Raw genomic sequence first — 27,985 nt, 5'->3', positions numbered from 1 at the left:
ACATCACACCAGGAAGGAGGGAGGCAGCTGTCAGAGTCCATTTTATTGAGTGCAGTAGCATTTCCACAGGTCAGAGGAGACAGGCCACGGGCAAACAGACCCCACTCAGGTTTCTGCTTGAGAGGCATGAGGACTGGCTACCCAGGACAGAGCTCCCAGGGCCTCTGAGGCAGGATGCAAGCCTGGCTTCTGCCCCCTTCCTGGCCCCCGCCCCCAGGAGAGGTCCTACAGAAAAGCAGCCACGTCTAGGGAGCTCCCCCGACCCCAGGGCTATGGGAGCCTGAACTTAATAGCTACTCCACTTCCAGCAGGGGAAAGATATCCACCTAAATGCCGACATGATGAGGAAGAACAGAGGGAAAGAGCCTTGGGGTCAGAGGTATGGGTGCCCCAGCAGCAGAGCTGGTTCCAGAGGCCCAGGCTGGCCCGCTGAGCTGTGCTGGCTGCTCCTGCTGCCATGGCCTGGGGACTGCAGGGAGGGTGGGCCTGCACCCAGGTCAGCATTTGGCCCACAGATGGGATGCTGACAGGCAAAGGCTTTAGCATCTGGCTTTTATTGGTTGCTTGTTTTCTCAAGCCCAGCATTAAAAAAAAGTCACCTGAGGTGGTAGTTTGGTCGTGGGTGGAGGTGAGGGTGGGCCAGTGGTCAGGAGGAGGGCGCCAGCGTGGGTGGTGGGTCCTTCACATGTAGTACCAGGCCAAGAGGCCGGCAGCCAGGGCCACGCTGGCGGCCAGGATGAACTGGAGGCTGGGCTTGCTCAGTATAGCCAGGACTGTTCGGAAGGAGCAGCTGCTGCCCTCCAGGGCACCTACATGGCAGCACCAACAAGGGACATGGCATCAGTGGGGGACACAGACACAACCACCCTGGGGGGAGCTCAGGACACATGAGACCTACCTTTGTCTTGTTTAGCAGTGTAGTAGGGGCATTTCTGCACATCTCCTTTCCCATCGTGCACAGGGAGCCCGTCCTCCAGGGTCTCTTTGGCCAGCAAGGAGCCAGCCTGGTCCAGTTCACTGAATATCTGCAGGTGCAGAGGATTGACAGCCATCACTGGACTGTGTATCCTCTGTTTTCAAAGAAAAATCTCTCTCCCCTGGACACGGAGCTGGAGCAGGCGAGGCTTGCTCAGGAGTGCAGAGTGGCAGCCCTAGTCTGTGCCCCAACACTGAGCTCTGGGAGGTGTGGCTGCACCTGTGCTGCCCAGACTGATAGCCCACAACTGAAAATACCAGGGCACAGATGAGAGGAGAAAGCAAAAGTGCTGCCCCAAGACACTGTGTGAGCACTGGTACTTACCTATTTCCAGCCGCTGGGTATTTTTAGCAAGAAACAACAGAAAAGGAGGAACATGGGAGAATGAGGCCCTGACAGGGCTGACCTAGCCTGAGTGGCCCTCAGAGGCCTGCTGAGATCAGACTAGAGGGCTGCCAGGCCTGTGGTCAGGCTGGCGCTTCACCACCTCCCGTGGCAACTTTCCTGGTGCTGAGGGCTGGGCCTGGGCTCTGGACACAGAATCAGCCTCCCCACACTTGGGCCCATCTAACAGCTACTTGTAAACTGAGTCATTCTCACTCTCCTTGGTTCTCTCCCTGAACTTACCAAGTAGGGCTTTTCATAGCAATCCCTGCTAAAAAGGGGGAAACCCATTCCTTAAGACCAGGATCCTGGGGTGAGAGGGAGGGAGATGGCTCTCTCCTTCCCAACCCCTCAATGTGCTGGTGCCTCGCCTTCCCAAAACACAACACACAGGCTATCAAACAAGGCAGAGCCATGACTGGGTTCGTGCTCTCTGGCCTGTTTGGTCCCTTGACTTTTCTCTCGGGCAGCCTGTAGCTCCTGTCCTAGTGCACTGATGCCCATTTGGGCAGCTCCTCTGTCCTAATGCACTGATGTCCATTCAGGCAGACCAAGGGCGGCCCCCCGTGGTCAGAGGCCCCTTCCCGCCTGACCCCTGGCAGTACCTGCATGTTGTACTCGAAGGCCTTGTTGGCCTCCTCCACGATCTTCTCTTTGGTCTTCAGGTTCAGGTCCAGGGCGTTCATCCTGGCCCGGTAGAACTGCTTGAACTGCTGTGCATTGTCCACATTCTCAAACAGGTAGAACTGGGTCCCTTCCCCTGTGCTGGGGAGTTTCAGGGCCCGCTGGGCCACCTTCTTCAGCACCTGGCCCCCTGAGAGGTCCCCCATGTAGCGGGTGTAGGCGTGGGCCACCAGCAGCTCTGGTTCATTCTGCCCCACGTAGTGGATCCGCTCCACGTACTTTCGAGTGGCCTCAGAGCACTGCACCTGCTCCTCCCAGTCCTCACCATAGAAATACTCCATGTCCTTGATCAGCGCCGCCTTCCGGTGCAGCTCCGTGGGGAAGTACAAGGGGGCAAAGGCTGGGTGGTCCTTGTTCCGGTCCATCTCCTCCTCAAGTGCCGAGTATGTGAAGTACAGTGCAGTGGTGGCCAGCTGCCGAGGGCGATGGGGAGACCATGGGAAAGGGAGACCCTGGCCGGCAACTCCCGAGCCCACTGCCCACACTTCTGAGCAGCTGTAGACAAAAGCTCGAGTAGCACCCCCCTCCATTCCCCAAAGGCCTACTTTTATACAGTGAATTATTTCACGTGTGCAGGAAGCTTTTGTTTCTTAAAGGAATGACACGGTGAATTCTTTAGAACATGGATCACTTCCTTTACATCACTATGTTATTCACTTAAAGACATGAAACCACAGCCTGACGCTGAGAAAGCACAGAGTATGGAGAAAGGCTCTCCAGGGGGCCTTCCTCATGGGACTAAGGCCCCCAGCCCAACCCAGTCCATGACCTAGAGCACAAACCTTAAACAGCTCCTTCCTGATGTTGCCTTTCAAGAAGTCCTTGACAAACTGGGTGTTTTCTGCCCGGTCATGTGCTTCCTTGGTCCCTTCCTTCAGGAGCTCGGAGAGGTCTGCCATCCTATGGAGAGAGCATGTGTGTGTGAATTAGCCCTTCCCAGCTCTAGGCTGACCACTTGCTGAGCTAGAGGCAGAGGCTGCTCAGAAACTCGATTCCAGCCTCTTACCAAGAAGCACAGGGCAGGCAGACGTGAGTCTGCTCCAAGGACTTGGGAGACACTCTGGATTACTGTGACCTACTCCTCCACAGTGTCCGTGTCTCTCTGAAACACCCAAATGAATGATGCTTTGCTTCTGTGGCCCCCTAGTGCCCGAACAAACACAACACCTCTAATCCTACCACAGCGTGTGCTGGCTTCAGGAAACAGACAACCTTTGGTAATGTCTCTCCTGGAATCCACACCACTGAGAAGGACTGACCGTGCATCTCCTGGGGTGGCCCTGCTGCTTTCCTCCCACCTTGGACCCACAGTGTCTTCAGGATTACATGTGGCTGGGTCCAGGAGTAAGAGGATGCAAATGAGATCAAGGCTAGGGAGGTTAGAGCCAGGACCTAGGTTTGTGCTGCTTAACAAAATTATGCAGGATGGAGTGGTGCTGACAGATGCCAATAGCCAGTACCAGACAAGGTGGAGAACACGCTGGGTGGGGGCTCACGTGCATCCACACAATCATCTACTAGAGCAACAAAAACTTGACCTCTCGAAGCCCAGCCTCTGTTGGCTTCTTTAGGAGACTGGCTCATATCGTCATATCGCTCATGTGCTGACAATAGTTTATTATTAGCAATTATTTCAAGATATAAAAAAAGAACTTTGCTGGAGCTCTACTCACTGCTCTGTGGTGACCTAAATGGGAAGGAAATCTAAAAATGAGTGGATATATGTATATGTATAACTGATTCACTTTACTGTACAGCAGAAACTAACACAACATTGTAAAGCAACTATACTCCAATTTAAAAAATAGAACATTATATATATATATATATATATATATATATATATATACACACACACATACATACACATACATGGAATGGAATGGAATATTACTGAGCCACAAAAAATAATGAAATAACGCCTTTTGTAGCAACATGGATGGACTTGGAGGGCATTATGCTAAGTGAAATCAGAGAAAGACAAATACTAAATTCCACTTACATGTGGAATCTAAAAACTACAACAAACTAGTGAATATAACAAAAAAGAAAACTCACAGATATAGAGAACAAGCTGATGGTTACCAGCGGGGAGACTGAAAGGGGGAGGGCAATATAAGGGTAGGGGACTAAGAGGTACAAACTACTATGTATAAAATAAGCTACAAGGATGTATTGTACAACTCAGGAAATATAGCCAATATTTTGTAGTAATTATAAATGGAGTATAACCTTTAAAAATTGTGAATCACCATACTGTACACCTGTAACATATATTATACATCAACCATACTTTGATAAAAAATAAATATTCAGAAAAAAAAGAACTTTGCCAATGACAGGGCTACAAGGAGAGGCTAAGAACAACGAAGAACAGGCCCAGGTAACTAGAGGCTTTGAGTGAACTGGTCCTCCCCAGTAAGGAAAGCCCTGAAGTTAGAGTTGCTCCCACATTCGAGGGGGTGGGAGACACTGGAAAAGGTGCCAGCTTTGCCTCGGATTACCCTTTCTCACCCCAGATGACAAAATGCTTAGAATTTTAAGAAGAAAAAAGGACAAGCAATACCATCAAGTTCCACTATTCAGCATTCCTAGCAGTGCCCGTCCTGCCTCCTCGTATGATGGAGGTGACGGTGAGAAGGAGCGGGCAGAGTGCTGAGCAGCCCAGGGTGCCATATGCTGTCTCTGCAGTGCCAGCCTGGCGTCCGGGAACCACAGCAGCATGACCCTGGCCACACCTGGTGCCTCCAGCACCTGAAGCCAGGTGTGCTGGGCATGGCAGGCCCCGGGCCCACCTGACTCAACATGGCCAGGCCCCATCACTCACCTGGTGTGGTTTTCTTTTTCTGGGGCGCCAGAGATCTTTTTCTCTGGCTCATCCACCCCCTCTGAGGTCTCCAGTTCCGCTGACATCGTTGCCGGGTGTGGTTCTTGCTGCTCTCACTACTGTGGTCCTGCAGAGACATGAGGAGTACGTGATGGGGCACCCACAACAGTCATGTCCCCCAAACACCTGCTGGTTCTGCTCTCCCCTGAGCAACGTAAGCAAGGAGTCACCCACGTGTCTCAGGAATGTTTTCGTTAAAAATAAAGCTTTGCCGTTACTGGGACTATATTTGCATATGGACAGTGGTGACAGCATTGTATTGATGCTGAACTTGCTGTTTTTTATAATTGCATTGTGGATAGTTAAGAGAACGTCCTTGTTTTAGGAAACACATACTGAGGTATTCAAAAGTAACAGGGCATACTACCTGCAACTTATTGTCAAATGGTTCAGAGAGAGAAAAATAGCATGCGTGCACGTGGGGGTGTGTGTGTGTGTGTGTACAGGCACGTACATGGAGGGAGGAGGACACACAAGTAGAGCACATGAGGCAAAATGCTGATGGTAAATCTGGATAAAACGTACACAAGAGTTCTATGTACCATTCTTACAACTTTTCTGTATTTCTGAAATTATAGCAAAATTAAAAGTTATCCAAAGCATAAAATAACAAAGAAAACATCATTTTTAAAAAGAGCAGTGCAGCAGCTCTCAGTGCAGCAGCAAGCTCATCTGAGCCAACCCAGCCTACCTGTTAAAGGCAGGTGGTCTTGTGCAGAGAGAAGCAGAGAAGCACACAAAGTGGAACATCAAGCCAGGCCATTCAGAGCAGCTCTGCTTTAAAGCAGAGCTGCTTGAAAGGCCCCTGACAACCTGCATCAGCTACACTGAGTCACCATGCAAGCAAACTGTCCCCAGCCCACTCCAGACTCTGCCCGGCTGATGGAAATAACAAGTTAGCCAATCGGTGCCTGCTGCTTGCTGCCATGGCTGAGCCTTCATCAGCCAGGGAGATACGGTCCCAGAACACAACAAGCTCACCCTCCACCCTGGCAGTGCAAAGCGGTGGGAGCCCATCTGGGAACTTTCCAGATGAACAGCAGCATAGCTGCACCAACAACTAACAAAGTAATGCAAGACCAGGGCTACCAACTCAGGCCAAATCAAGCCAAGAAAAGAAGAGACCTTAACTTTCTACTTCAAGCAGCATCTACTTACTGAGCATTACTGAGTGCTACCCAGAAATAGGAACTTCTTTGTTCAAGGAGAACAAAGAAGTATAAGAAATGGTCTTTGAAAGGTATAATAGGGCTTCCCCGGTGGCGCAGTGGTTGAGAGTCCGCCTGCCGATGCAGGGGACACGGGTTCGTGCCCCGGTCCGGGAAGATCCCACATGCCGCGGAGCGGCTGGGCCCGTGAGCCATGGCCGCTGAGCCTGCGCGTCCGGAGCCTGTGCTCCGCAGCGGGAGAGGCCACAACAGTGAGAGGCCCGCATAACGCAAAAAGAAAAAAAAAAAAGAAAGGTATAATAAAGAAGGCATAAAGGTCCTTGAAAGGTATAAAGAGTAAAAAACAACCTCTAGGGCTTCCCTGGTGGCGCAGTGGTTGAGAGTCCGCCTGCCGATGCAAGGGACACGGGTTCGTGCCCCGGTCTGGGAGGATCCCACATGCCGCGGAGCGGCTGGGCCCATGAGCCATGGCCACTGAGCCTGCGCGTCCGGAGCCTGTGCCCCGCAACGGGAGAGGCTACAACAGTGAGAGGCCCACGTACCACACACACACACAAAAAAAAACCTCTATCTCAACCCACAAATACAACCACTGTTAGTATTTTGCTAAATATCCTGAGTTTTCTCTAAATAACACCTTGTTATCTTTGGGGATATTATAAGGCATGGTTTTGCTCAGCGGGATCTTTCCGAACCTTCTCTCACCTTTAGATTTAGTATTTATACAATCAGATTAATGATAGGAAGGATTAAGTGAGAACACAGAAGCACAGTGCCTGCCACTTGGTAAGCACTCAGTAAATACTAGACATAATGGTTTGTACTTGCCCAAGAACAATTAGAAAATAGCAGAAAGTTAAATAAGCCAGACAAAGCATGGTACCATTTCTATGCACAATCTTTACAAAAAAAGTTCAGTTCATAGAACACAGTGGAATGGGGGCTGCCTGGGAGTGGGGGCAATGGGTAAAGGCTGGTAAAAGGGTACAAATTTTCAGTTATAATATGAATACGGTCTGAGAAGCTAATGAATAGCATGGTGACTATAGCTGATAATAGTGTACTGCAGGGCTTCCCTGGTGGCGCAGTGGTTAAGAATCCGCCTGCCAATGCAGGGGACACCAGTTAGAGCCCTGGTCCAGGAAGATCCCACATGCCACGGAGCAGCTAAGCCTACGCACCACACAAACTGAGCCTGCACTCTAGAGCCCGCGAGCCACAGCTACTGAGCCTGCATGCCACAAGTACTGAAGCCTGTGTGCCTAGAGCCCGTGCTCCGCAACAAGAGAAGCCAACACAATGAGAAGCCCGCGCACTGCAACAAAGAGTAGCCCCCACTCACTGCAACTAGAGAAAGCCCACACACAGCAACGAACACCTAACACAGCCAAAAATAATTAAATAAAATAAATAAATTTATTTTTTTTTAAAAAAAGGTAAAATGTGAGGTGATGGATGTGTGAACTTAATTGTGGGGATCCTTTCACAATGTATGCATATACAAAATCATCACGTTGCACACTTTAAACAATTACAATTTTGTCAATTATAACTCAATAAAGCTGAAAAGTAGAAAAGAAATAACAAAATATAGAAAATGGACCTTCTTTTGACTCCAAATTAGATACACTCTTCTCTATCAAAGTGCTGGTGACAGTATGGTGCAGACCATCAACAACAGACGGGATCTGGGGTGGGGGAGAGGAAGTGCCTCTAGATCAAGCAACAATATGAACAAAGCTAGAAACTGGACAGTCCACAGAGATGGTGAAAGGCTGCCCAGCTATGTGTCCTCTTTCTGAGTGGTCAAGGTAGACTCTGCCAACTGTGGAATAAGCCCCACATAGCTTCCCCCAGCTTGTTCACACTGACCCAACTTTACAGACTTCATTTTGGGCCACACCGCGCGGCTTGCGGGATCTTATGGGATCTTAGCTCCCAACCAGGGATGGAACCCGGGCCCTCAGCAGTGAAAGTGTGGCGTCCTAACCACTGGACTGCCCGGGAATCCCCCAGACTTTTAAGAAAGAACATCTGAGCTCCACTCCCTTAGGGACCCTGAGAGCCACAGTTTGTCCCCAGCTGCTCAGCATTCAGACTGCAGATATGAGAGGGTGCTGAGATGAGAGTTCTAGGCTTCCCAGAGGAGGGAGGCTGCAGTAAAAGGCCCCAGAGGCTCTAGGCAGGTGCAGGGCCACACTGAGGGCACACCCCAGGCACCTGAGGACTGCAGCCCCCATGCTGCTTACAGGAAAAAACTAAAATCAGGTAAAGACAAGAACAAACGCCATTTGGTTGCCTAGGTTACCAACTGCAGTAACTTAGGCAAATTCCTCCACCTGATCATCATGCTGCACAGCAGTGATTGTATGAGCGATTAAATCTGACCATTAACTGTTTTACTTGATAACACCACATTCTGGGAGGTGTAGTCACTTGAGCAACAAGGCTTCTGCTTCTCTTAAAAACACAGAGGAAGGGAAAGCCACCTTTCCTCCAGTGCCCGTCTTGGCATTTTTTTTCTCAGTAGCACTTTATTTGTGCCAGTCCTCCCTCAGGCACACCCTCTGCCCACCCTCTTCAACCTGGTCCTGCCCAACAGCCCCTAATTCCCTCCTCCCAGCTCTCAGGAGGCCCGACTCTGCCCCCAGGGGCAGGGCCACAGCTGTCTGCTTCACTGCTGTAGCTCCAGGGCCCCAAAAATAACAGGCTCTCCATAAACACATGTTGAACAACAAATCCAAAGGAAAGAAGGTGGGTGTAATGCGTGCCGCCAACAGCAGGCATCTGTGGCCAGCAAAGCGCACTCTGCGGTCCACTACTTCAACAGGTTCTAAACTCCAAACACGGTTTAAAGATTTTACTTTGAAAGAAGGACAGATACCAGCTTATTCCATCCCAGCGGCAAGAATACTAAGTCCTTACGCAGGCTAAAAACTCCATCTGGCAGGGAAGGAGAACATTCTCAGGAAGGCTCAGTTAGTATATTCAACCCACACAGGCTCGGTGCCAGGAAGAGGGCTGTGTCCATTCCTGAGGCCTGGCCACTGTTCCTCAAGGGAGTGGCCTGGGGTGCAGCATTCAGGAGCCACCTTTCACATCAGAAACAGAAATCACTTCATTCTCTGAAAAGCTACGTGGCCAAACTTGGTCAGGCTGACTTCACTCAAATCCTTTTTTCTTTGTAGGAACCACTGTAATCCCTAGAAAATCAGAAGCCAAATCATAAATGTGGAACCTTTCTAGACTTCAACCTCTTGTTATCAACAAGAAGCTGCCCCAACCCCCAACAAAAACAGAAAGATCCCAAAATATTCCACTGTGGGAAATACACTTCAAGAAGTATTAATAGTAATCTGTACCAAAATGATAAGTAGCCATACTATGACATTTGAAAAAAGTCACACAGCCTAACAATACAGGGCAGGGCTACTCAAACAACAGTAAACAATGGAATCCTGGCACCACAGCAACAAGTTGACCGGCTCTACCCCTGCATAAAGAAGTCTACATAAACTTCTTTGTTAAAAAAAGGCCCCCGGACACTGACTACGACTATCTACAACTAAGTATACTGATGGTGACAGGAAGGGAATTTGGAAAACTATGAATACTTGTTATTTGTCGGACTTTTTAGCTAACTGGCTCCTTCTTTCATATAAAGTGGCTCAATTCTCTTGAAAGGGGGGGAGGGAAAGGCATGGGAGAAGGGAGAGAGAGAGCAATTGGACCAAGGAAACCAGCTAAGACCCTGTACTGTACCAAGTGGTCACCAGGAAGTCCCCTGGGCCCTTTACTTGGCTCTTACTAATTCTAGAAAGGTCGATCTGCCCTCTCTCTCTCTTCTACTTCCAGAAAACTGTGACTCTCTGTTTGTAAAATCTACTTCCACAACTCCATAATTCCTGTACTCCTAGCTGTTGACCTGATCACTACTGGTTTTCACTCCCACACCTGATCTGAGAGAAGCAGCAACAACGTCCCAATCACCAATGTTCCCTCCTGTGGACCTGGCCTAGCAGATACACAACACTCATTTCAAAGCCTCTGCCCTGGTAAATGACAGGCTCAAGACTCTATGGCTTCTGAAAGAACAGTCATGTTCAAAGACATTAAATCCTCCTCCATAGAGACTCACGTCAGCAAATCTCAGGTCAGTCAGCCTGGGACACGGCTGCCAGATGGAAACATAATCACCACTCCTTCCCCACCTGGTGATCCCAAAAGGCACAGTGGAGACTTCATCCGTAACAATTCTTTTTTTCATTCCCATTCTTCTTCTTTGCCCTGGAAAACCACAACTGAGGGAAGGGGGCAGGTTGCTGAGCTTGGCCAGAACTAGAGAGGAAGGAGTGGGGGAAGGGGGAGGAAAGGCAGGCAACCAGCTCCCTGAAATCAGAACAGTTCTCCTGCCTGACTGGAATTGACAGCGACCAGCTATCAGCTACTGCAACTCATGGGATGCCCACAACATGAGCTAGTGCTGTTTTCCCACATACACAGAGGAGGAAGCAGCCAGAGGGAAGGTGAGTGGCTGCTCCCTCCCTACCGAATGGCTTCCTACTGGGCACCAGAAGTCCCTGCCTGCCTCCTAGAAGGCTGCTGGCGGTTCAGAGTTCACTCCGGTCTAGAAGTGGCATCACATTTATAAGAGGTGATTATTCTTTAGCTTCCACAAGTGCCATCAGCCTGTTTCCCACCCCATTAAACCGGAAGTATCCTACAAGACAGATCAAGACTCCCTCATACTCTGAGTTTCTCAGAGTCAAATACCATGTTCCAAATCATGTACAGCACAGCACCCTGAGGACTCTCCAACCTGAGCTGTAATTGTTGCCGATGCATGAATGAAATGTGTACTGATAAAGCTAGCTAAATGAAGGGGGCAGGTGAGGGGTGACAATAAAATATGGATTAAATTCTAAAATACCAAGTAAAATAATAAAAAATTTAGTTGGGTACTACGTCTCTGAATTAAATGGTATGAAATCTAGTTTTATTTTTCTTCAAATCTGACTCCTTCCCTCCCTCCTTCCCTCCACCTCCACCCCTCTTTCTGGTGGTCTGGTTTTTTTCTAACTAATGACTTGTTTATAATTCCCATGCCTCTGAGCTGGCCAAGGCCATTCTCACCTCACAGGACCCAGCTGGGTTGTCGCCTTCATTTAGGGGCCAGTGTTGTTTTTTCTGCTGCTCCCCCAGAGTCCTCTCCCAGGGCTCCAGCAGCCCAGGGTCTCCCCTGTAGTCCCTGCCCCGGGCTGCTCTCCCCACATCAAAGGAGGACACTGACTCCCTGGCCCCTCTGACAGCACCACACAGGCTCAGTCCCACATCCTCTCTCCCTTTGCCCAGCAAGGCTGCTCCTCACCCGCGGGCCTGTGAGGGCAGGCACCTCAGCAGGCTCTGACTCCTTTTCTTAGCCAGTACTGCTGGGTAATGAGGTCTCTGGTTTCTTCTGTCTCAAGGTGCCTCTGGTCATTGGTGCAGCTTTCTTCCCACAGCCCATGGAGATGTATTTGTGTGTTTTCCACTCTTCTGGCTGAGCTAATACCTTTCAACTGCATACATCTTTGTCTATGATCTCACCCCACCCACATACTGTGACATTCAGGAGGGTCATAGTTAAAAATGATGCATCACCTCTCACAGAAACCATGTACAATATGTGCCCCATAAATGTTTTCAGATGATAAACACAGAATACAAGAGTCCAAGACACCTCCTTTCCTGGACTATAGGATTTGTTCCTTCTCTACATCCCCTTTTCACCTTTAAGTGAGAATACCTGTTTCTGTTGAACAATCCCATAATCAGGCCAAGTCCATTCTTAATGGTGCCACACACTCCTATCAGGCAAGCCTCAGCAGATATAAAGAAATGGGTTGTTGTGCTTGCTTTGGCAGCACATATACTAAAATTGGAACGACACAGAGAAGATTAGCATGGCCCCTGCGCAAGGATGACACGCAAATTTGTGAAGCATTCCATATTTTTTCCAATAAAGATGTTTAAAAAAAAAGAAAGAAATGGGTGTTTACCCATCATGCAAGTTCTTTTCTGAATATCTGTCTACACAAAAAGAGTAAATTCTAACATCCTGCTTCTAACCCTATATATGATCTGGGGAACAAACAAGCTAGGGCTACTGCGCAGGGAGAGGGAGCAGGAGGGAGGAAGCCAGGGGGCAGGAAGGTGCATCTCTTCAGAGCTTCCAAATCTCTCCAGCTTTCTCCATTTTTCACCTGTACAATGCAATGAATATCTGCCCAGCATTCAATAAAAGACTATTACTAGGATCAAATAGGATAATGACCATGAAACCACTTTATAACAAATGTTAATCTTACAAAAGGAATTGAGAATGAACTCAGAACTGTTTACTAGCTGGTCTACCCTAGGAGACACTCCTGGTGAGCTTTTTTCAGACCATGCTAGGACACAAGGAAATTCTCAACAGGGGGAAGAAGCCCTGTTCCTGGATGCAACGTGGAAATAAACTTGCTCTCCTTAGCACTGTTTAAAATCCAGTATTTATAAGCGTAAACCCTGCACCAAGGGCCAGTTTTGCACCTCAGCTGGCATATGGATGTGAAGAGGAGGTGCAACCTGTTTTCTGTAGCAAACAGCCTTGACTGTCCCTGCGCTTTTCCCAGACCTCAGGGAGGGCTAGAATGATGCAGGGGAGGGGGGAGCTCAGTGGACCTGTCAGTTTACAGGGGCCACTTTTGGGCTCCCATTTACTGTTCTAGATCCAGCTCACCTTTGGGAATGGAAAGGTAGCTGGGCCCTTGCACAAAGGGTATGGTCTTTAGAGTTAGAAAGATCTGGGTTGGAGTTCCAATGCTTAGTAGCTCCATGGCTATAGGTAAGTCATAACCTTCTGAAGGCTGAGTTTCATCATCCATAAAACTGGGTAACAAAACTCTCTTTGCTCCACATTCTTGAGTGTGCTGTGAGGAGTAAATGAGCTAATGTGTGCACAAGTGCTTCATGAAACTTAACGCTGCTCAAATGCTAATGATCTCTTGAGAAAGTTGTTGGTGAAAATGGGCAGCTGGGTGATTCTGAAACACTGAGGAAGAATGTGAAATTTGGTGAATCCATAGATAATTCTGGGCAGGTCATACCTAAGGACTTCTGACTCAGCCCTCATCCTCTGACAGTGTCAGGAAATGGGAATTCCTGCTCTTTCTGAGGTGAGACCTGTGACCACTGAAGCTAGAAAATCCACACTGCAGATGCTGCTCGATGCTGGCTAACCTGGATGTTGGGAGCAGTGCACAGGGTTGACTCAGCTCTTACCCTACGAAGTAGTGATAAGAGAGGCCTCCCAAAACCCTGAGGAAACCACATCATCTAGATCAATACCTTCTGAGTTTGTAGAATAAATGACCTGAGGTTTCTGAACTCTAGTGCTGCCACACCTCAGGAAATTTTACACACAAGCTTCACCCATTTCATTTTGATCACTGGGTGAATTCAATCCCACAGTTCATTGAATGGATGACTTAACCTCTTGACAAAGAGCAAGTTCAAACAAGGAATCCTGGAAAAGTGGGGAGTCCAGGGACACAAAGCTCTCGCGTTAGATTTACTCAATATGCACCTGCACATTTGGGCAACAAGCAAACAGAAAGCAACTAAGGGCACTAGTCTCTTAGTAACCTCAAAAACTGGCGTGATTCAGGAAGTCCAAGACTTCTCTGGCAGGCTTTTTTCACTGTAGAGGGGTGGGCTCATCTCTAGCACATTCTAATACAGCTGAGCAAGAATTCAAAAGCAGACACTGGGACGAAACTTGAAACACTTAAAAGAGCAGAGAAGAGGCCAGAAATCTACTGCTGCTGGCACCAAAGACGCCACTTCCTACTACAAATGAAATAAATACAAGACCTGCCCTGTTCCCTGAGTGCCACTGGGTCTCAGGGCTGAGAAGACAAGACGCTTTAGCCCCATAAGAAGCACCTGGAGGGGTGAGGGCTGAAGTACTGACTGAATTCTAAAATGGTTAGGCTGGGATTTTATAAGAACAAAGCCTAGGCACCAGACATCTACAGGGCTGGTTGTAACAGAGTAAATGCTGGTGGGTCATCTCCATCAAGCAAAAGTCATTCCAACTTTGGAACAATCTTGAAAACACATGTCCTGTGGGTTAAGTAGTCAGCCACATTTCCTTTCACTCAGGTGCAACACTGTCACCTGTGGCTTCAGCTTCTCTCATAAATGATGACTACAAATAGCATTTGGGAGTTGAGGGAGAGAGTGGATGATTAGGATGCTTCTGCTGAATTTCCATTTTGGAAAACCTAGAAGTGCTATAGGCTCCCAGGTAATTTCCTCTGTACAAACAGGATCAACAGAACCTAAGCAGCATCCTTGCAGGGACCAAAGGCCCTCAAGTTCACCCAAGAGAGGGTGGTGCAGAGGAAGAGCACCAGACTAAAGTCTAACAGATGTGGACACACTAGATTAAGTCACTTTCGAGCAGAATCCCATGACTATGAAGGAACTAAGATCAAGAGAATTAAGTAATATGGCCAAGGTCACTCAGAGTAGTCGAGCTGGGACCAAACCTGAGTCCTCCTGAATGCAAGGTGATTCCTCCTGTGTCCCCAGCTAACCCTCAGTGGTACATAAATGTGAAATTAGTAGGGTGTCACGACAGACTACTAGCAACATGGAAACTGAGGTTGTATTACACTGCATTTACGCTCACAGTGGAGGGGTTTGCTAAACCACTGAGTGCCATTTGTTTTTTTAGTATGAAAAGTGAGCTCAGTCCTATGATTTCCGATGTGTTAAGTGTCTAAGACCTATTCAGTCCTATCTTTCTGTCTACTGAAAATACATCAGCCTTTGAAACAGTAGTGTGATGGATAGGAAGTACATCAACATAAATTTCTTATAAGATTAGCAACTCCATAGGCCAAGGCATTGGTCAATCTAATGAGGTGACTCCTCTGTCTCACTTTGGACCTGTCTGGGATCTTAACATATTCCCACAGGCCTGCAGAGTTTGGTGTCATTCTCAGGCTTTTTCACGACTGCCTAGATTCTGGCAGCAGTGGAAGGGGTGGGTGAAATGGCAGCAAGGAAACAAGCCCTGACCAAGAACTGGAAACTCTGAAAGGTTGGCCCTGTCCTCACAGGCTTGTGTCTATGGTGGCAGGGGACCAGCAGCAATAGGTGCTGGACTTTCTTAGAGTAAGAGGCTCAGCTTTCCCAGCGTTCCCAGCAGCCCTGCCTCCACTGGAGGAGCGGTCAGGAGCACAGAGCAGGCAGCCTGCTGCCACTCAACTCTCTGGTTCCCTGTATTAATAAATGAGGCAACAGCTCCTAGGAATGGGGGTGCGCAACTGTTTTCCTCCCTCAGTATATCTGGCCTATTTGTACATGGATGAAAATGTCCCCTAGGAGTAGCCAGGAGCTAGAGGGTAGAAAAAATATACTGTAGGTGATGTGAAGTTATCAGCAGTTAGTTGTAACAGCAGTCCTCTCTTCCACTCTGAAAAGCATCTCAGAATGAGAGCTGACTTATAAGGATAATCTTTAACTCAATAAAACTTATTTTTTGAAAGACAAAATATTCACAAATTTCACTGTTAGTAACAATTTACTTGCAACACCCCTCAAAACCATACTTGAAAGGCAGAAAAATCAAGGTGCCACAGTGATTACTTAGCAAAATGCCCTCAAACTCTTTTTCTAGATACTCTAGCTCTTCACTGAATCTTTCTCGGATCCAAGGTAAGAGATAACAGATCATCACACATTACTCTACCTGGTCTGTCCGTGAAATTTCCACAGCCATGTGCATTAGTTTCCTCACCAGGACGAAATGCCCAGGACACAGCCTCCCCATGCAGTAGTCACTGGCAGTAACTCAGCATCTGTATAAATGTAACTATTAACTTAGATACAAATATATGTATTTGTATTTCGGTATACGTCCTATGACATGCAGACCAAATCCCTCCATCTCTAAGTTTCTGGAAGATGGGCTCAACAAGTCTAACAGCAGCCATACGCACAGAAGTCCTATCTGCACAGCACAATGCTAATGTGCTGACAGGACACCAAAGGAGTTGAGGCAATGACTGAATTGCATGATGATCTCTAGAGCCGGCCTACGGTAGGCGCCCAACAAACCTGACCTGAACTAAGCCCAGCCAAGAGAGGCAGCATAGGGCTGTGGTCAAGGCACAGGCTCCAGTCAGGCAGGACAGAGAGAAAACCCTGGTTCTGCTGCACACCTGCTGGGTGGCCCTCGACCAGGTACCTCTCTGAGTCTCAGTTTCTTCATCTGTAAGGATAGTAACAACAACTCTGCAACGTAGGTATAAAAATTAAATGAGATAATTTACTTATAAAACTGCCATATAGTATGATGCTGATTAATAAACTAACGAAAAGTGTCACTTAAAGTTAACAAATGTTCCTGTATACTTTCAGTTAAGAAATGGAAAAACCCCTGTCTCTATGAAAGGCCCTACAGGTAGCATCAAATCTATACTGGGGTCACAGACTGAGTTGAATGCTCACTGTGAAGAACCTCTATTTTCATTCTGATAACACTAGATACCAAGAAAGGAACAGAAAAACCTTGGAATTTCTAGCAAAATAAATTTTGCAAAGGACCTAAAGGAAGATGATCACCTGAGTTCAAATTCTTTTTTTTTTTTTTTTTTTTTTTTTTGTGGTACGCGGGCCTCTCACTGTTGTGGCCTCTTCGCATCGCGGAGCACAGGCTCCAGACGCGCAGGCTCAGCGGCCATGGCTCACGGGCCCAGCCGCTCCGCGGCATGTGGGATCCTCCCGGACCGGGGCACGAACCCGTGTCCCCTGCATCGGTAGGCGGACTCTCAACCGCTGCGCCACCAGGGAAGCCCTCAAATTCTTTTAAGGAGGCTCTGAACATGAGTTAGGTGAAGCTCCTCCATGCCACAGAGGGTCAGGATCGGGGACGGGACATGTTACTATTTTGTTTCTTTAGAGCAGCTCATCGCTGTAAATAAAAGTTTAGGTAAATGAAAAATGTACTTGAAAATTCTGATTTCCATTTAGGTCTCTTGCCAATCAATCCCTAACCCAGGGGTTCTCAGATGCGGGCCGTTTTATCCCTCAACGGACATTTGGCCATGCCTGGAGACATGTTTGGTTGTCACAACTGGAGGATGGACTGTGCTACTGGCATCTAGTGGGTCTGAGGTGGGTCTGATGCTGCTCAACATCCCACAGAAAGCACAAGTGTGCATACACACACACACACACACACACACACACACACACACACACCAATAACAACAACAATTATCCAGCCCAAAACGTCAACAGCACCAAGGCTGAAAAACCCTGCTCGAACCTCTCATCCCTTCATCAGTTTACAGAGACAAGAAGAGCTTTGTTTTCACGCTATGTTTCACACCATCCATCACACCTTCATCAAATATCCTTTACAGAGATTTCTGGGGAAACTGAATTTCCACCAGAAAACAGAAGAGCCTGTAGGTGGGGCAACTTGGCACTGCCCACAGATGAAATGGGTCACAGTACCTTTCTGGGAATAGGACTGATTTGTATTTAGATCGCTAGGAGGCAAAACCTTTAAAGCAGGCTCAGTAAAAAGCCAGGCAGAGGTGAAGCCCTGACAGAAATGTGCTCACTGACTTCTTGGAGGAATAGAACATAAAACTGGGAGAAAATCTAATTACTGTTTATCAGTCTGGTGTCTGACTGACAAGTAGGCTAAGAATGAGAATTAAGCTCTACTACCAGGTCTGCACAAGCTAGCTGTATTACACGACTGCCCTGAACTCCAACATCCTCATTTATAAAATAAGAGGCACTTCTCAGTGAGCTGCAGGGCAGATGGTATTTAACAGGAGGCAGAGCAGGAAAGACTGTGGGCTTCCCCCACCCATTTTAGACAGAGCAGCTCCCCTATTCCTCTAAAAATGGAGTTGTACTGCTTCTAAAAAGAAGGTCTAGATAATAATGAGCTGGATGATCTTGGAGGCATGATGTTACATTAAGAGCTACCTAAGTAAGCCTTTCATGATCTATTATAGCACTTGTATTCTGTTACAGTATTTATCTGTACACATGTCTTTTTTCCAGATTATGGCTCATTTATCTTTGTCTCCTACTGCCCAACACAGGGTACCTACCTAATCAGGGCTTACTGAGTGAATAGACAATTTTCAGAATGTAAGGTATTCTCAAAATCACGGTATTCTCAAAGGGCAGATGACAAAGAGAACATTTAAAAGTGAATCCCAGAAATAAGAAAAATGGCTGGCTAGTGAGTAAGGATCTTTGAGCAGCATTTTTACTGCAGAAATTTCTACTGATGGAGGGCAGGGGGTGACACGGGCCTTGTAGGGGGACCAAGCACATGATGCTCTGTGCTCAAATAGCTCACTGAAAGAGAAATGTTGCACTGCAGTGGTTTTAAACTGGTTTCCTGACATTCTACGGATACAGGTATTGACCACACACCTTTTAAATTTTAAGGACTATGAAAGACTGATTAAGAGCAGAATACTGCCTTACCTTTTTTTTAAAAATTTTTTATTTTAAAGAAATGGATAGGCGGGACTTCCCTGGTGGTCCTGTGGTTAAGACTCTGCACTTCCACTGCAAGGGGTGCAGTTTCAATCCCTGGTCAGGAAACTAAGATCCCACATGATGCATAGCACGGCCAAAAAAAAAGAAAAGAAATGGATAGGCAAAATTTTAACTGTCCAGGTAATAAACACTTACCACCACTCCTCCACCCCATGCATGCACAAACCACCGACCCTTCCTGCTGTCCACCTCTGTGAAAACCCTTTATTCCCTCAGTTGGCTTTAGAGAAGGCATTTCAGAGCAGAATTCTCTTCATGTTCGTTAGTCTAGGGAAGGGGTCAACCTTCTTTTAACATGTCCATATCCTGTCTTTAAGCACATTTTGGAGGAAATACACCAAGGCATTAGGTTATTATTGCAAGGGGGAAAAGCAAAATGCTACAGTGATCGCAATTTATCAAAAAGAAAATAAAAAAAAAAAAAACAGCACTTTGCCACTATAAAATGAATAACTTCCTGTTCCATGAGGCAGCCTGCACAAAATACATAAATTAAAGATATATGGGGGGCTTCCCTGGTGGCGCAGTGGTTGAGAATCCGCCTGCCGATGCAGGGGATACGGGTTCGTGCCCCGGTCCGGGAAGATCCCACATGCTGCGGAGCGGCTGGGCCCGTGAGCCATGGCCGCTAAGCCTGCGCATCCGGAGCCTGTGCCCCGCAACAGGAGAGGCCACAACAGTGAGAGGCCCGCATATCACAAAAAAAAAAAAAGATATATGGGGCTTCCCTGGTGGCACAGTGGTTGAGAGTCCGCCTGCCAATGCAGGGGACACGGGTTCGTGACCCGGTCTGGGAGGATCCCACATGCCGCAGAGCAGCTGGGCCCGTGAGCCATGGCCGCCGTGCCTGCGTGTCCGGAGCCTGTGCTCCGCAATGGGAGAGGCCGCAATGGTGAGAGGCCCACGTACCGCAAAAAAAAAAAAAAAAAAAAAAACAGAAGATGTTAAAGATACATGAAATGGGTGCCTGTAATTCCCAAGAGGTCTCCAGACTGGTCAAACATCATTGTCACGTCACCACCAATCATTATCGAGAGGAAACTCAAATAGCCCAGAACATCTACTGCTGACTAAGGACCTGATTAGGCAATAATGAATGAATAACTAGGGGGGAAAAAGGTAGACACGATGGGGAGGGCAAATGTCAAGAAAGGCAGAGAATCATGTGCTCCAGGGCTTTGAGAGGTACGCTCACCCCTTTTCCCAAACCAAACCCTACACAGAAGGCCAATACATGGAGCAAGTACAGTGGAGCATCCACAGTTAAAGCAGTCAGGGCAGGTGAGGGGCGGGAGCTCAGCTCCTCCTCCGCCCTCAGGAGCCCTGAGCTCAGCATGCTTTGCTGGCTGTGGTCTGGGGCAGGTAGGGCACTCACTCTGAAACAGATGGTTTCCATTTCCCGCCATGTGTGCTAAGTGACGGCAGCTCTAGGACAGTCTTTTAGGTCTGCATGCCGCCCAAAGCAGCAGAGGGAAGCTGGTCTTGAATTAGCCACTGTTCACAGACCTGCCCAGGGCTCCCTCCACTCTTTCATACCTTGTTTCCAACAGTCTAGTAGTTTCTGAAAAACGTCCTGACCTTACAAAAAGCATGTGATTTCTGTGCCAACTCACCCCCTCCCCAACACTCCTACTTGGCTCAAGTTCTGTATCATGGACAGGTACACACTCTAAACGGCTGCACTCGACTATAAGGTCCCTGAGGGCAGACCTGGAGCCTTACCCACACCAGTCAGGTAAGGGCACTTTAGCTGCCCCACTCCTGGGAACCAGATTAGACCACTGTGTACGTGAGAACATGCTGTCCTTTGCATGAACACTCAAGTATGTCCCATGACACTTGGTGTTTGGTAGAAGGCTGCTTGTTTACAAAGGAATCCTACGGTTTCTGTCTCTAATCTTCTACGGAAATACCTCCTCCTCTGAAGATACAAATTCACAAACGTGCACTTCTGAAGATAGGTATTAAGGGTATTTGTCAGAATATAATAATCATTAGCCTTTTGAAGTTGCAAATCCCTTTGAAAATCAGATGAAGACTTCAAACTCTCTCTCCAGAACAATTACATATTTAAAAAATGCTGCCTATGCTATTCCAGAGCAACCACAGGCCCCTAAAGTTCTGTGGACCGAGAATTCAGGTTAAGAATCCCTATTCTAGATGAGTTACTTTATGAGAGACATTCCTTTTGTGGATAATATGTTTTCAGTAAAACCCCTTAATGCTTATTCACTTGCCACTCTCAAACGAATAACTTCCTGTTATTTGCCTCCTTCCTGTTATTAAAGAGGGGTTTCCCCTCCTTCCTTCTTTTCTCTTCCTACTCTCTTACCTAACCCAGTGGGTTTCATTCAAATTATCATCTTTTCCACTTCTCAGCTCTTCACTTCCCTGACCTCGCAGAATACTGAGTGTCAAAACAACAATCATAGGGCTTCGCTGGTGGTGCAGTGGTTGAGAGTCCACCTGCCGATGCAGGGGACACGGGTTCGTGGCCCGGTCCAGGAAGATCCCACATGCCACGGAGCGGCTGGGCCCGTGAGCTATGGCCGCTGAGCCTGCGCGTCCGGAGCCTGTGCTCCGCAACGGGAGAGGCCACAACAGTGAGAGGCCCGCGTACCGCAAAAAAAAAAAAAAAAAAAAAATCATACACCGTACGAAGTGAATTTACTGTTTTGCACCTCCTCAAGGTGATTGCCAACCCCCTGTGAACAAGGACTGCTGGGTTTGCTGTTGTTTTTATACATCCCCTCGGTGCCAATAGTCTGCACACCATAGAGGCAAGACATGTGTGCCAAATGGGCAGACAGATAGCTTCTTTGTCCTTCTACCTGTAGGCATTTGCACTTGAATGTGTTGGCTTTAAAATCTGGGCATAAGTCCCAGAAAAGCCACGTGCAAAGGGAAGAAAACATAACCTAGAGCAGCCAGTCACCCCACTTTGTTCCTTCTGGGTCTGCCAGTAAGACGTTTTGCAAACACAAAAAGTGTTACAAAACCAAGACAAACGTGACACTGAGCACAGACACTTAGAAATTTTGCTGAGGCTGACAAAAACCCAAGTGTGGCAGAGGAACAGAGTGTTTTTGTTTATTTGTTTTTGTTTTTGAATATTTTGGTTTTTTGGCCCCAAGGCATGTGGGATCTTAACTCCCCAACCAAGGATCGAACATACACCCCCTGCATTGGAAGGCGAAATCTTAACCATTGGACTGCCAAGGAAGTCCCAGAATAGTGTTTTAAAAGTTATTTTCTAATTAGTGGGATACCTGCTAATACTAAGCAAAGAGAAGGCGTGACTCTCCCCTTGCCTTCCTGTAGAAAATCAAGGGAGTAAAGGTTTAATGCCACTTCATTATGTCTGCTTTTCTCATCTGCCTTCAAACACTACTACCTAGCCCCCCCTCCCAACCCACACTCAGTTTTGCTCACCCATTCTTCCCCTTCATCTGCCTGCCCTCCTGCAAATTGCCCTGGAAATAGTTCCAGGTGACAACAGCTCCTCTGCAGCAGCTCCTAGTGGTCTTGCCAGAGAGAATAGCAGATCCAGTACTAAGGAAGGCATGTGACATGCCATCTTATCATCAACAAACACTTATAATGCTCATGGGCTCTATGACTACAAAGAGGCCTAAGATGTTCGGGACCTCAAGCAGCTTTCAACTGAGAAAGAGAGTGAAATAGAAAGATAAATAACATAACAGGTGTATTACAGTATAAATGCTAATTGTACAGTACAGACAACAGTGCTAAAGATGAAGCCTTATGTTCCAGATTTTCCAGGACAGATCTGACTCAAATATCCTGTCTCACCAACTCCTTCAGTATACCTGTATGCTCAGACTATGGGTCCTACTGTTTGGCATGATAAATATGATCACCCCAGTGACTGAGGAGGCAGGTCAGCCAACTAGATTAGCTAAAAGCATGATGGCAAATTGTTTTAATCATGCTAGCACCTTCCCACAGCCCTAAGGTAACTGCGGGATTGAATATAATACAAGACAGTGAAACTTGAGGCTTCCAAGACTGAGAGAGCTCAGTGAGAGAAAGGCAAGAAGCTGGGAGTATTGAGAAAAAGTCAGGCTGGCGGGGTGCTAGACACCTGTCTTTTTATGCCATTCTTCCCCAAAGCCCTTTTAAAGTTACTGAGAACTATGACAATAATTAGGCTTATGATATTCCTGGGAAGGAAACAAATCTATTCGTGTGACAAAAATTAATTTTTCCCCTAAGTAGAGAGAAAAGAATATCCACTTGCTGGGCCTCTGGCAGAAAAAGCTGACCGCAGTCACTGTGTGCAGCAATCCGCCCTTTCTGTCCTCTCTGCTGTCTCCTTCCTCATGTATCCTGTCGCTTACTTCTCTGCCTTCCTACCAATCTACTCCCTCTTCCATCCAGCCTGGGCTTTAGACAAGGAGGCCCCAAACAAGAATCACATGGGAAACTTTAAAAACACAGGTTCCCAGGCCCAACCCCAAACTTAGTGAAACAGAAAAGTTTGGAAACCCCTGTCTTAGATTGAAAAGCAGCATTCAAGGCACTCAAGACTTGAAGGCTCATCAAGTATTAACCTCATTTTTCAGACACAGAAACTGCAGCTCAAGGGGTTTAAATGTTTTTCTCATGATCAAAAATATACCACAGCTTCCTTTTTGGGGATAAACAAACCGTTTACTTTTCACTCTTTCTAATATAAATTAATATGTATTTGGATACATATACGCACACATAAAACAACATTGTCTAGTGTTCAAAAGCTCTTTGTGAAAATAATGGTTACAAATTGATTAATCAGCTCAATTTTGTACTTAACAATCCAATCATTTTGAAGTGCAAACAAAAAGTTAGTGTATATGTAGACTTTCAGAGAGAGAGATATTTAAGCATACATTTGAAAAAAGAACCCTCCTCAACATCACATTATTGAACAGCAAGAAGACACGCAATCTGATGCAATTCCTACTCCAAAAGCAGACTAAACAGCCCTTGGATTACTATTAAAATACTTGCTTAAAAGAAATATATCACATAGGGAAATGCACATTTGCTAAAAGCCTTTTAAAATTACATCAAAGCAACATTAAAACCTGCTCACTGAGAAGAGCCTCATGAATTTAACTGCTGTTTTGAAATGCCTAGTTAAGGTTTAAAATATTATCTTGTAAGGTCTGACTATAGATGTGGTTGATATGACGACCCAGAAAGAGTTCCTGGCTCCACTGCAGTCAGCCATGATTGCAATTTAGATGCAGTTTTCTGATGGGCTGACTGTAAATATATTCCCTTTATAATAGCTATGCACCTCTAAATTATCTATAGTGAACTCCAAAACCATTGTTATTCTTAATGGAAAGACACTGGTCATACAGAAAGGATTTATGAATAAATGTAACTGCATATCCTGTAAACATAAGTAACATTGCTAGACCAGACCATCAGTTATGGGCTACTGTATTTCAGTACTGTGTGTCAGATTTATTAGAAAGTTTAAAAGAATTTAAAGCCAGCTGCCTTCATTAGTTGGCTTTACAATGTGTAATATAATGGGAGACATCTTATGGTAAATAAATGAAGTCAATAGGGAAAAGTAAACCTTGGAGTGAACTATCACAGAGCACCTGAGTGGTCACCAGAGTGAAATAACTTCCAAATAAAAAACAGGAAGACCCCAGTATAAGCAGTTATATTAACTGTTCCAATTAAAGATATGCCCCCTCCACTCTCTCTCATTGCTGGCAAGAATTAATCAGTAATGGCACTGCTTCTCAGCAGGGCAAAAATACCGAGAGATTATTCAGATTACAATAAAAGGCAGAGTTTTCATCCTATACTTTTTTTTTTTTTTTTTTTTTTTTTTGCGGTACGCAGGCCTCTCACCGCTGTGGCCTCTCCCGTTGCGGAGCACAGGCTCCGGACAAGCAGGCTCAACGGCCATGGCTCACGGGCCCAGCCGCTCCGTGGCACGTGGGATCCTTCCGGACTGGGGCACGAACCCGTGTCCCCCGCATCGGCAGGCGGACTCTCAACCACTGCGCCACCAGGGAAGCCCCCCATCCTATACTTTTACACAAACAAACCTAACAGATATAATAAATTAAGTTAAAAAGCAAATAACCTTCACTGTGTTCAACAAAAGGAAATGTGACCCAGATCTCTTAATTCTCCCATTAACTAGTATCAGAAAAAGAGACTACATTAAATGTCTATTTATAACTTTTTAGTTAACTATGGCCAATAATATACAAGGAGGTAATGTATTGTTCAAATTTTTCATCTTTCTCTCCAAGGAGTTACAAACCAAATTCTGAATTTTACACTGAAATATACAATTCCAATTTTCAAAAATATCTTCCTCCTAGAGGAGTGATATTTCAGTTTTTGGTGCAAACCTAATACAGAGCCCAACTATCCTATGAAGAGAGTCAGCTTTTAAAAAGAAACCAAAAAACCACGGTAGCCCAAAGGGCCCAGCTATTTTGCTTTTCAACAGACTCAAAGAACGGTAAACCAAAGGCAATGCATACTTTACTTTCTGTAATTCACCTTCTCCTTGGCATTGTCATTTCTGGAGTAGCTCATACTCCTGACTCTGATGACTCACAGCATATCATCTCATTGGCCCAGGCAAAGGAAAAAAGGAAATCAAGTCAGACAATGGGGGAATCACAGATTTTTCCTCTTCACATCCCCAGTCTGACGAGGTCACTCAGTAAGTGTGTTTCCAAGCTCCCTCGAATTCCCATACCCCCACCAGTATTTTGGCCTTAGGTACTGTATTTGAAAACATTTCCCAATTTCACAAGTAAACTTGAAATGCCCAACTGAACTGTGAGCTCTTGGTAAGCTTGTGATGTCTTGTCTTGTGATGTTTCTTGAAAAAAACATAATGAATAAAAGCACAGATTTAGGGACTTTCCTGGTGGTGCAGTGGTTAAGAATCCGCCTGCCTGGTGCTTGGTGGCGCAGGGGATCTGGGTTCGAGCCGTGGTCCAGGAAGATCCCACATGCCGCGGAGCAACTGAGCCAGTGTGCCACAACTATCGAGCCTGCGCTCTAGAACCCGCGTTCCACAACTACTGAAGCCTGCACGCCTAGAGACCGTGCTCCGCAACACGAGAAGCCACCGCAATGAGAAGCCCACGCACCACAACGAAGAGTAGCCCCCGCTCACCGCCAACTAGAGAAAGCCCGAGCACAGCAACGAAGACCCAAAGCAGCCAATAATAAATATAAAATAATAATAATTTTTTAAAAAGCACATTTTTACTCATTTTTATTCCTTATCCTCCTCCTCGCAAAAGAAAACCTAAAAATTTTAACATGGCAGTTAAAATTTTAATCAAAACACCTGGTTAATGCCTAACAGAAATTCAAATACATAAAACCAGTAAGCTCCCTGTTTCCTTCTACTTGGGAGGGCAGTTTAGGGGGAGAGGGAAAAATGTCTAGTTTAAATAACATAATCCATTTCCAATCTCCATGGCTTTGTTTAGGAAAGAGCATGGGATCTGGGAGCAGACCACCAGGTACAAGACCATCTGTGCCATCTTCTTGATTGTGGGATGCAGGTTAAATCTCTTAACTCGAGCTTCATCATTAAACCCATTTCACCTGTGGGAAAACTATCAACTCACAGGGTTTTGTTAGGCGCTGAGAATGAGAGGGCTTCCTGAGCTGTAGAGCACCATAGGATGTTTATATTTTGTCAATCATGCTCCGCCTTGTGTGGTTCACAGAGCCATGAATACAAAACAATAAGGATGAACAGCCACAGGTCACAGCAACCGGTTCATCATAAGTCATTTAAATGACATGACACAGACCTTATGCAAAGACTGTGCAAGGCGGTCCTGGCAGCTTTTACGGGACAATAATACACCTAGGGCACTGCGCTTATGAGGTGACAAGCAGACTCCCTGCCAGACTAACCGGTTGCCCCTGACGTTGGTCCCTCGCAATCTCGCGGCCGCGGGTCACTCCGGAAGTCAAGACAGTGACTCAAAGGGCCCTACAGACCGAGGTGAGTCAAGGGCAGGAAGGGCAGAGCCCCGGCCCATGCCAACAGCCCAGGCATGGCTCTCCGCCGACGGGCCAGGTCTGGGTCCTCGCCGGCCCAAGGTGGACAGACGTGCTGCAGGGCGGCCAGAGGCTGCAGGCCCCGCGGGAACGCCAAGTCCGCCCGCGGTGACCAGGGGGTCACCTCCCCCGGGGCACAACTACGCGAACCCGCGGCTTAGGCCTCCCCGGACCTCTGAAACGCCTTCTAGGAAGCGGGGTCCCCCCGCTCGGCCCCCACCCCGCTCGCCCGCTCCGAGCCGCCCCCCCGCCCCTGGCCCGCCAAGGCTCCCTCAAGCGGGCGCTGGGGCGCAGCGGGCCGTGGCCGACCGAGCCCAGCTCCCGAGAGCCCGGGCGGGCCAGGACCGCGGAGGAGCCCCGAGGTAGATGCGGCAGGTCGCGTACACTCACCTTCCGCGGGTCAGGTCTGCCGCTCGTCAGCACCGAGTCCGCGCGTCACTCAGTGCCTCGCTCAGCGCCGCGGCCGCCCCAGCAGCCGCAGCCAAGCGGGCGGCCCGAGGTGCGCACGCAGCGGGGGCGGGGCCTGCGGAGGACACGCCCCTGCGGCGAGCAAGTGTCTGCAATCCCAGAACGCTGGTCGGCTTTGTAAATCGAAAGTGCTTGCGACTTTATGTTCCCATTCATTAGACTGGATGTTCATGAGGACGCCTTGGGGCTACGCGCTTTTCTTGCCCTTTGTCACCTCCGCTTCAGGCTCATTTCACACTGGGCTCCACCTGTCCCTTCTATTTCAGCCACACTAGTTTCCCATCATTTTCTTAACCACGCGACTGGCTGCAGATTAAAAGACTGGTATTGTCCGGTACTGGCAAAGGTGTGGGGAATGAGCGGTATTTGCGGGAGTTATTGGGAAAGGGGGGACAGTTTGGCAAAAGATCTGTTAAAATTCAGAATAGGGGTCTTCCCTGGTGGCGCAGTGGTTGACAGTCCGCCTGCCGATGTGGGGGGCACGGGTTCGTGCCCTGGTCCAGGAAGATCCCACATGCCACGGAGCAACTAAGCCCAAGAGCCACAGCTACTGAAGCCCGCATGCCTAGAGCCCGTGCTCCACAACAAGAGAAGCCACCACAATGAGAAGCCCTCACACCGCAAGGAAGAGTAGCCCCTGCTCACCGCAACTAGAGAAGACCCAGCACAGTCAAAAATAAATAAATAAATTTATTTTAAAAACTAAATAAA

General features: G+C 47.4%; 1 protein-coding gene, 1 long non-coding RNA gene and 1 other non-coding gene across 5 annotated transcripts; 2 read left to right on the top strand and 1 right to left on the bottom strand.

Moving 5' to 3' along the window:
* Positions 1–16: 16 nt before the first annotated feature.
* HMOX2 (heme oxygenase 2) lies at positions 17–27,358 on the bottom strand. Of its 3 annotated transcripts, XM_067012847.1 has the most exons (7): positions 27,197–27,328; positions 15,882–15,990; positions 4,872–4,998; positions 2,827–2,944; positions 1,966–2,457; positions 899–1,025; positions 17–809 (listed from the first exon to the last, which is right to left on the bottom strand). In XM_067012847.1, the coding sequence occupies exons 3-7, from the start codon at positions 4,955–4,957 to the stop codon at positions 682–684; spliced, it is 951 nt and encodes a 316-aa protein (XP_066868948.1). In that variant the 5' UTR covers positions 4,958–4,998; positions 15,882–15,990; positions 27,197–27,328; the 3' UTR covers positions 17–681. The 3 variants fall into 3 exon arrangements, with proteins under 3 accessions (XP_066868948.1, XP_058893431.1, XP_066868949.1); XM_059037448.2 differs by lacking the exon at positions 15,882–15,990 and having other exon boundaries at positions 27,197–27,358; XM_067012848.1 differs by lacking the exons at positions 15,882–15,990; positions 27,197–27,328 and adding an exon at positions 26,660–26,733.
* LOC131741914 (U6 spliceosomal RNA) lies at positions 11,988–12,094 on the top strand. Its single transcript, XR_009331268.1, has one exon. It is a non-coding gene; the product is annotated as a U6 spliceosomal RNA (small nuclear RNA).
* LOC136792543 (uncharacterized) lies at positions 26,640–27,985 on the top strand. The gene is made up of 2 exons (XR_010836487.1): positions 26,640–26,750; positions 27,698–27,985. It is a non-coding gene; the product is annotated as an uncharacterized lncRNA (long non-coding RNA).

Source organism: Kogia breviceps, chromosome 14 (genome assembly GCF_026419965.1).
Source record: "Kogia breviceps isolate mKogBre1 chromosome 14, mKogBre1 haplotype 1, whole genome shotgun sequence".
Taxonomy (NCBI): Eukaryota; Metazoa; Chordata; class Mammalia; order Artiodactyla; family Physeteridae; genus Kogia; species Kogia breviceps.
The sequence above is the reverse complement of the archived record's forward strand: the minus strand, read 5'-3'. Positions and strand labels throughout refer to the sequence as shown.

What these genes read in the sequence shown, in the direction of transcription:
- HMOX2 (XM_059037448.2), bottom strand. Translation starts at nt 4,957, where the DNA reads ATGTCAGCGGAACTGGAGACCTCAGAGGGGGTGGATGAGCCAGAGAAA. An exon ending in CCTTCGAGTACAACATGCAG is followed by an intron (nt 1,026 to 1,965) that starts GTACTGCCAGGG and finishes CTGCACCTGCAG; the next exon opens with ATATTCAGTGAACTGGACCA. An exon ending in CACTGCTAAACAAGACAAAG is followed by an intron (nt 810 to 898) that starts GTAGGTCTCATG and finishes GCTGCCATGTAG; the next exon opens with GTGCCCTGGAGGGCAGCAGC.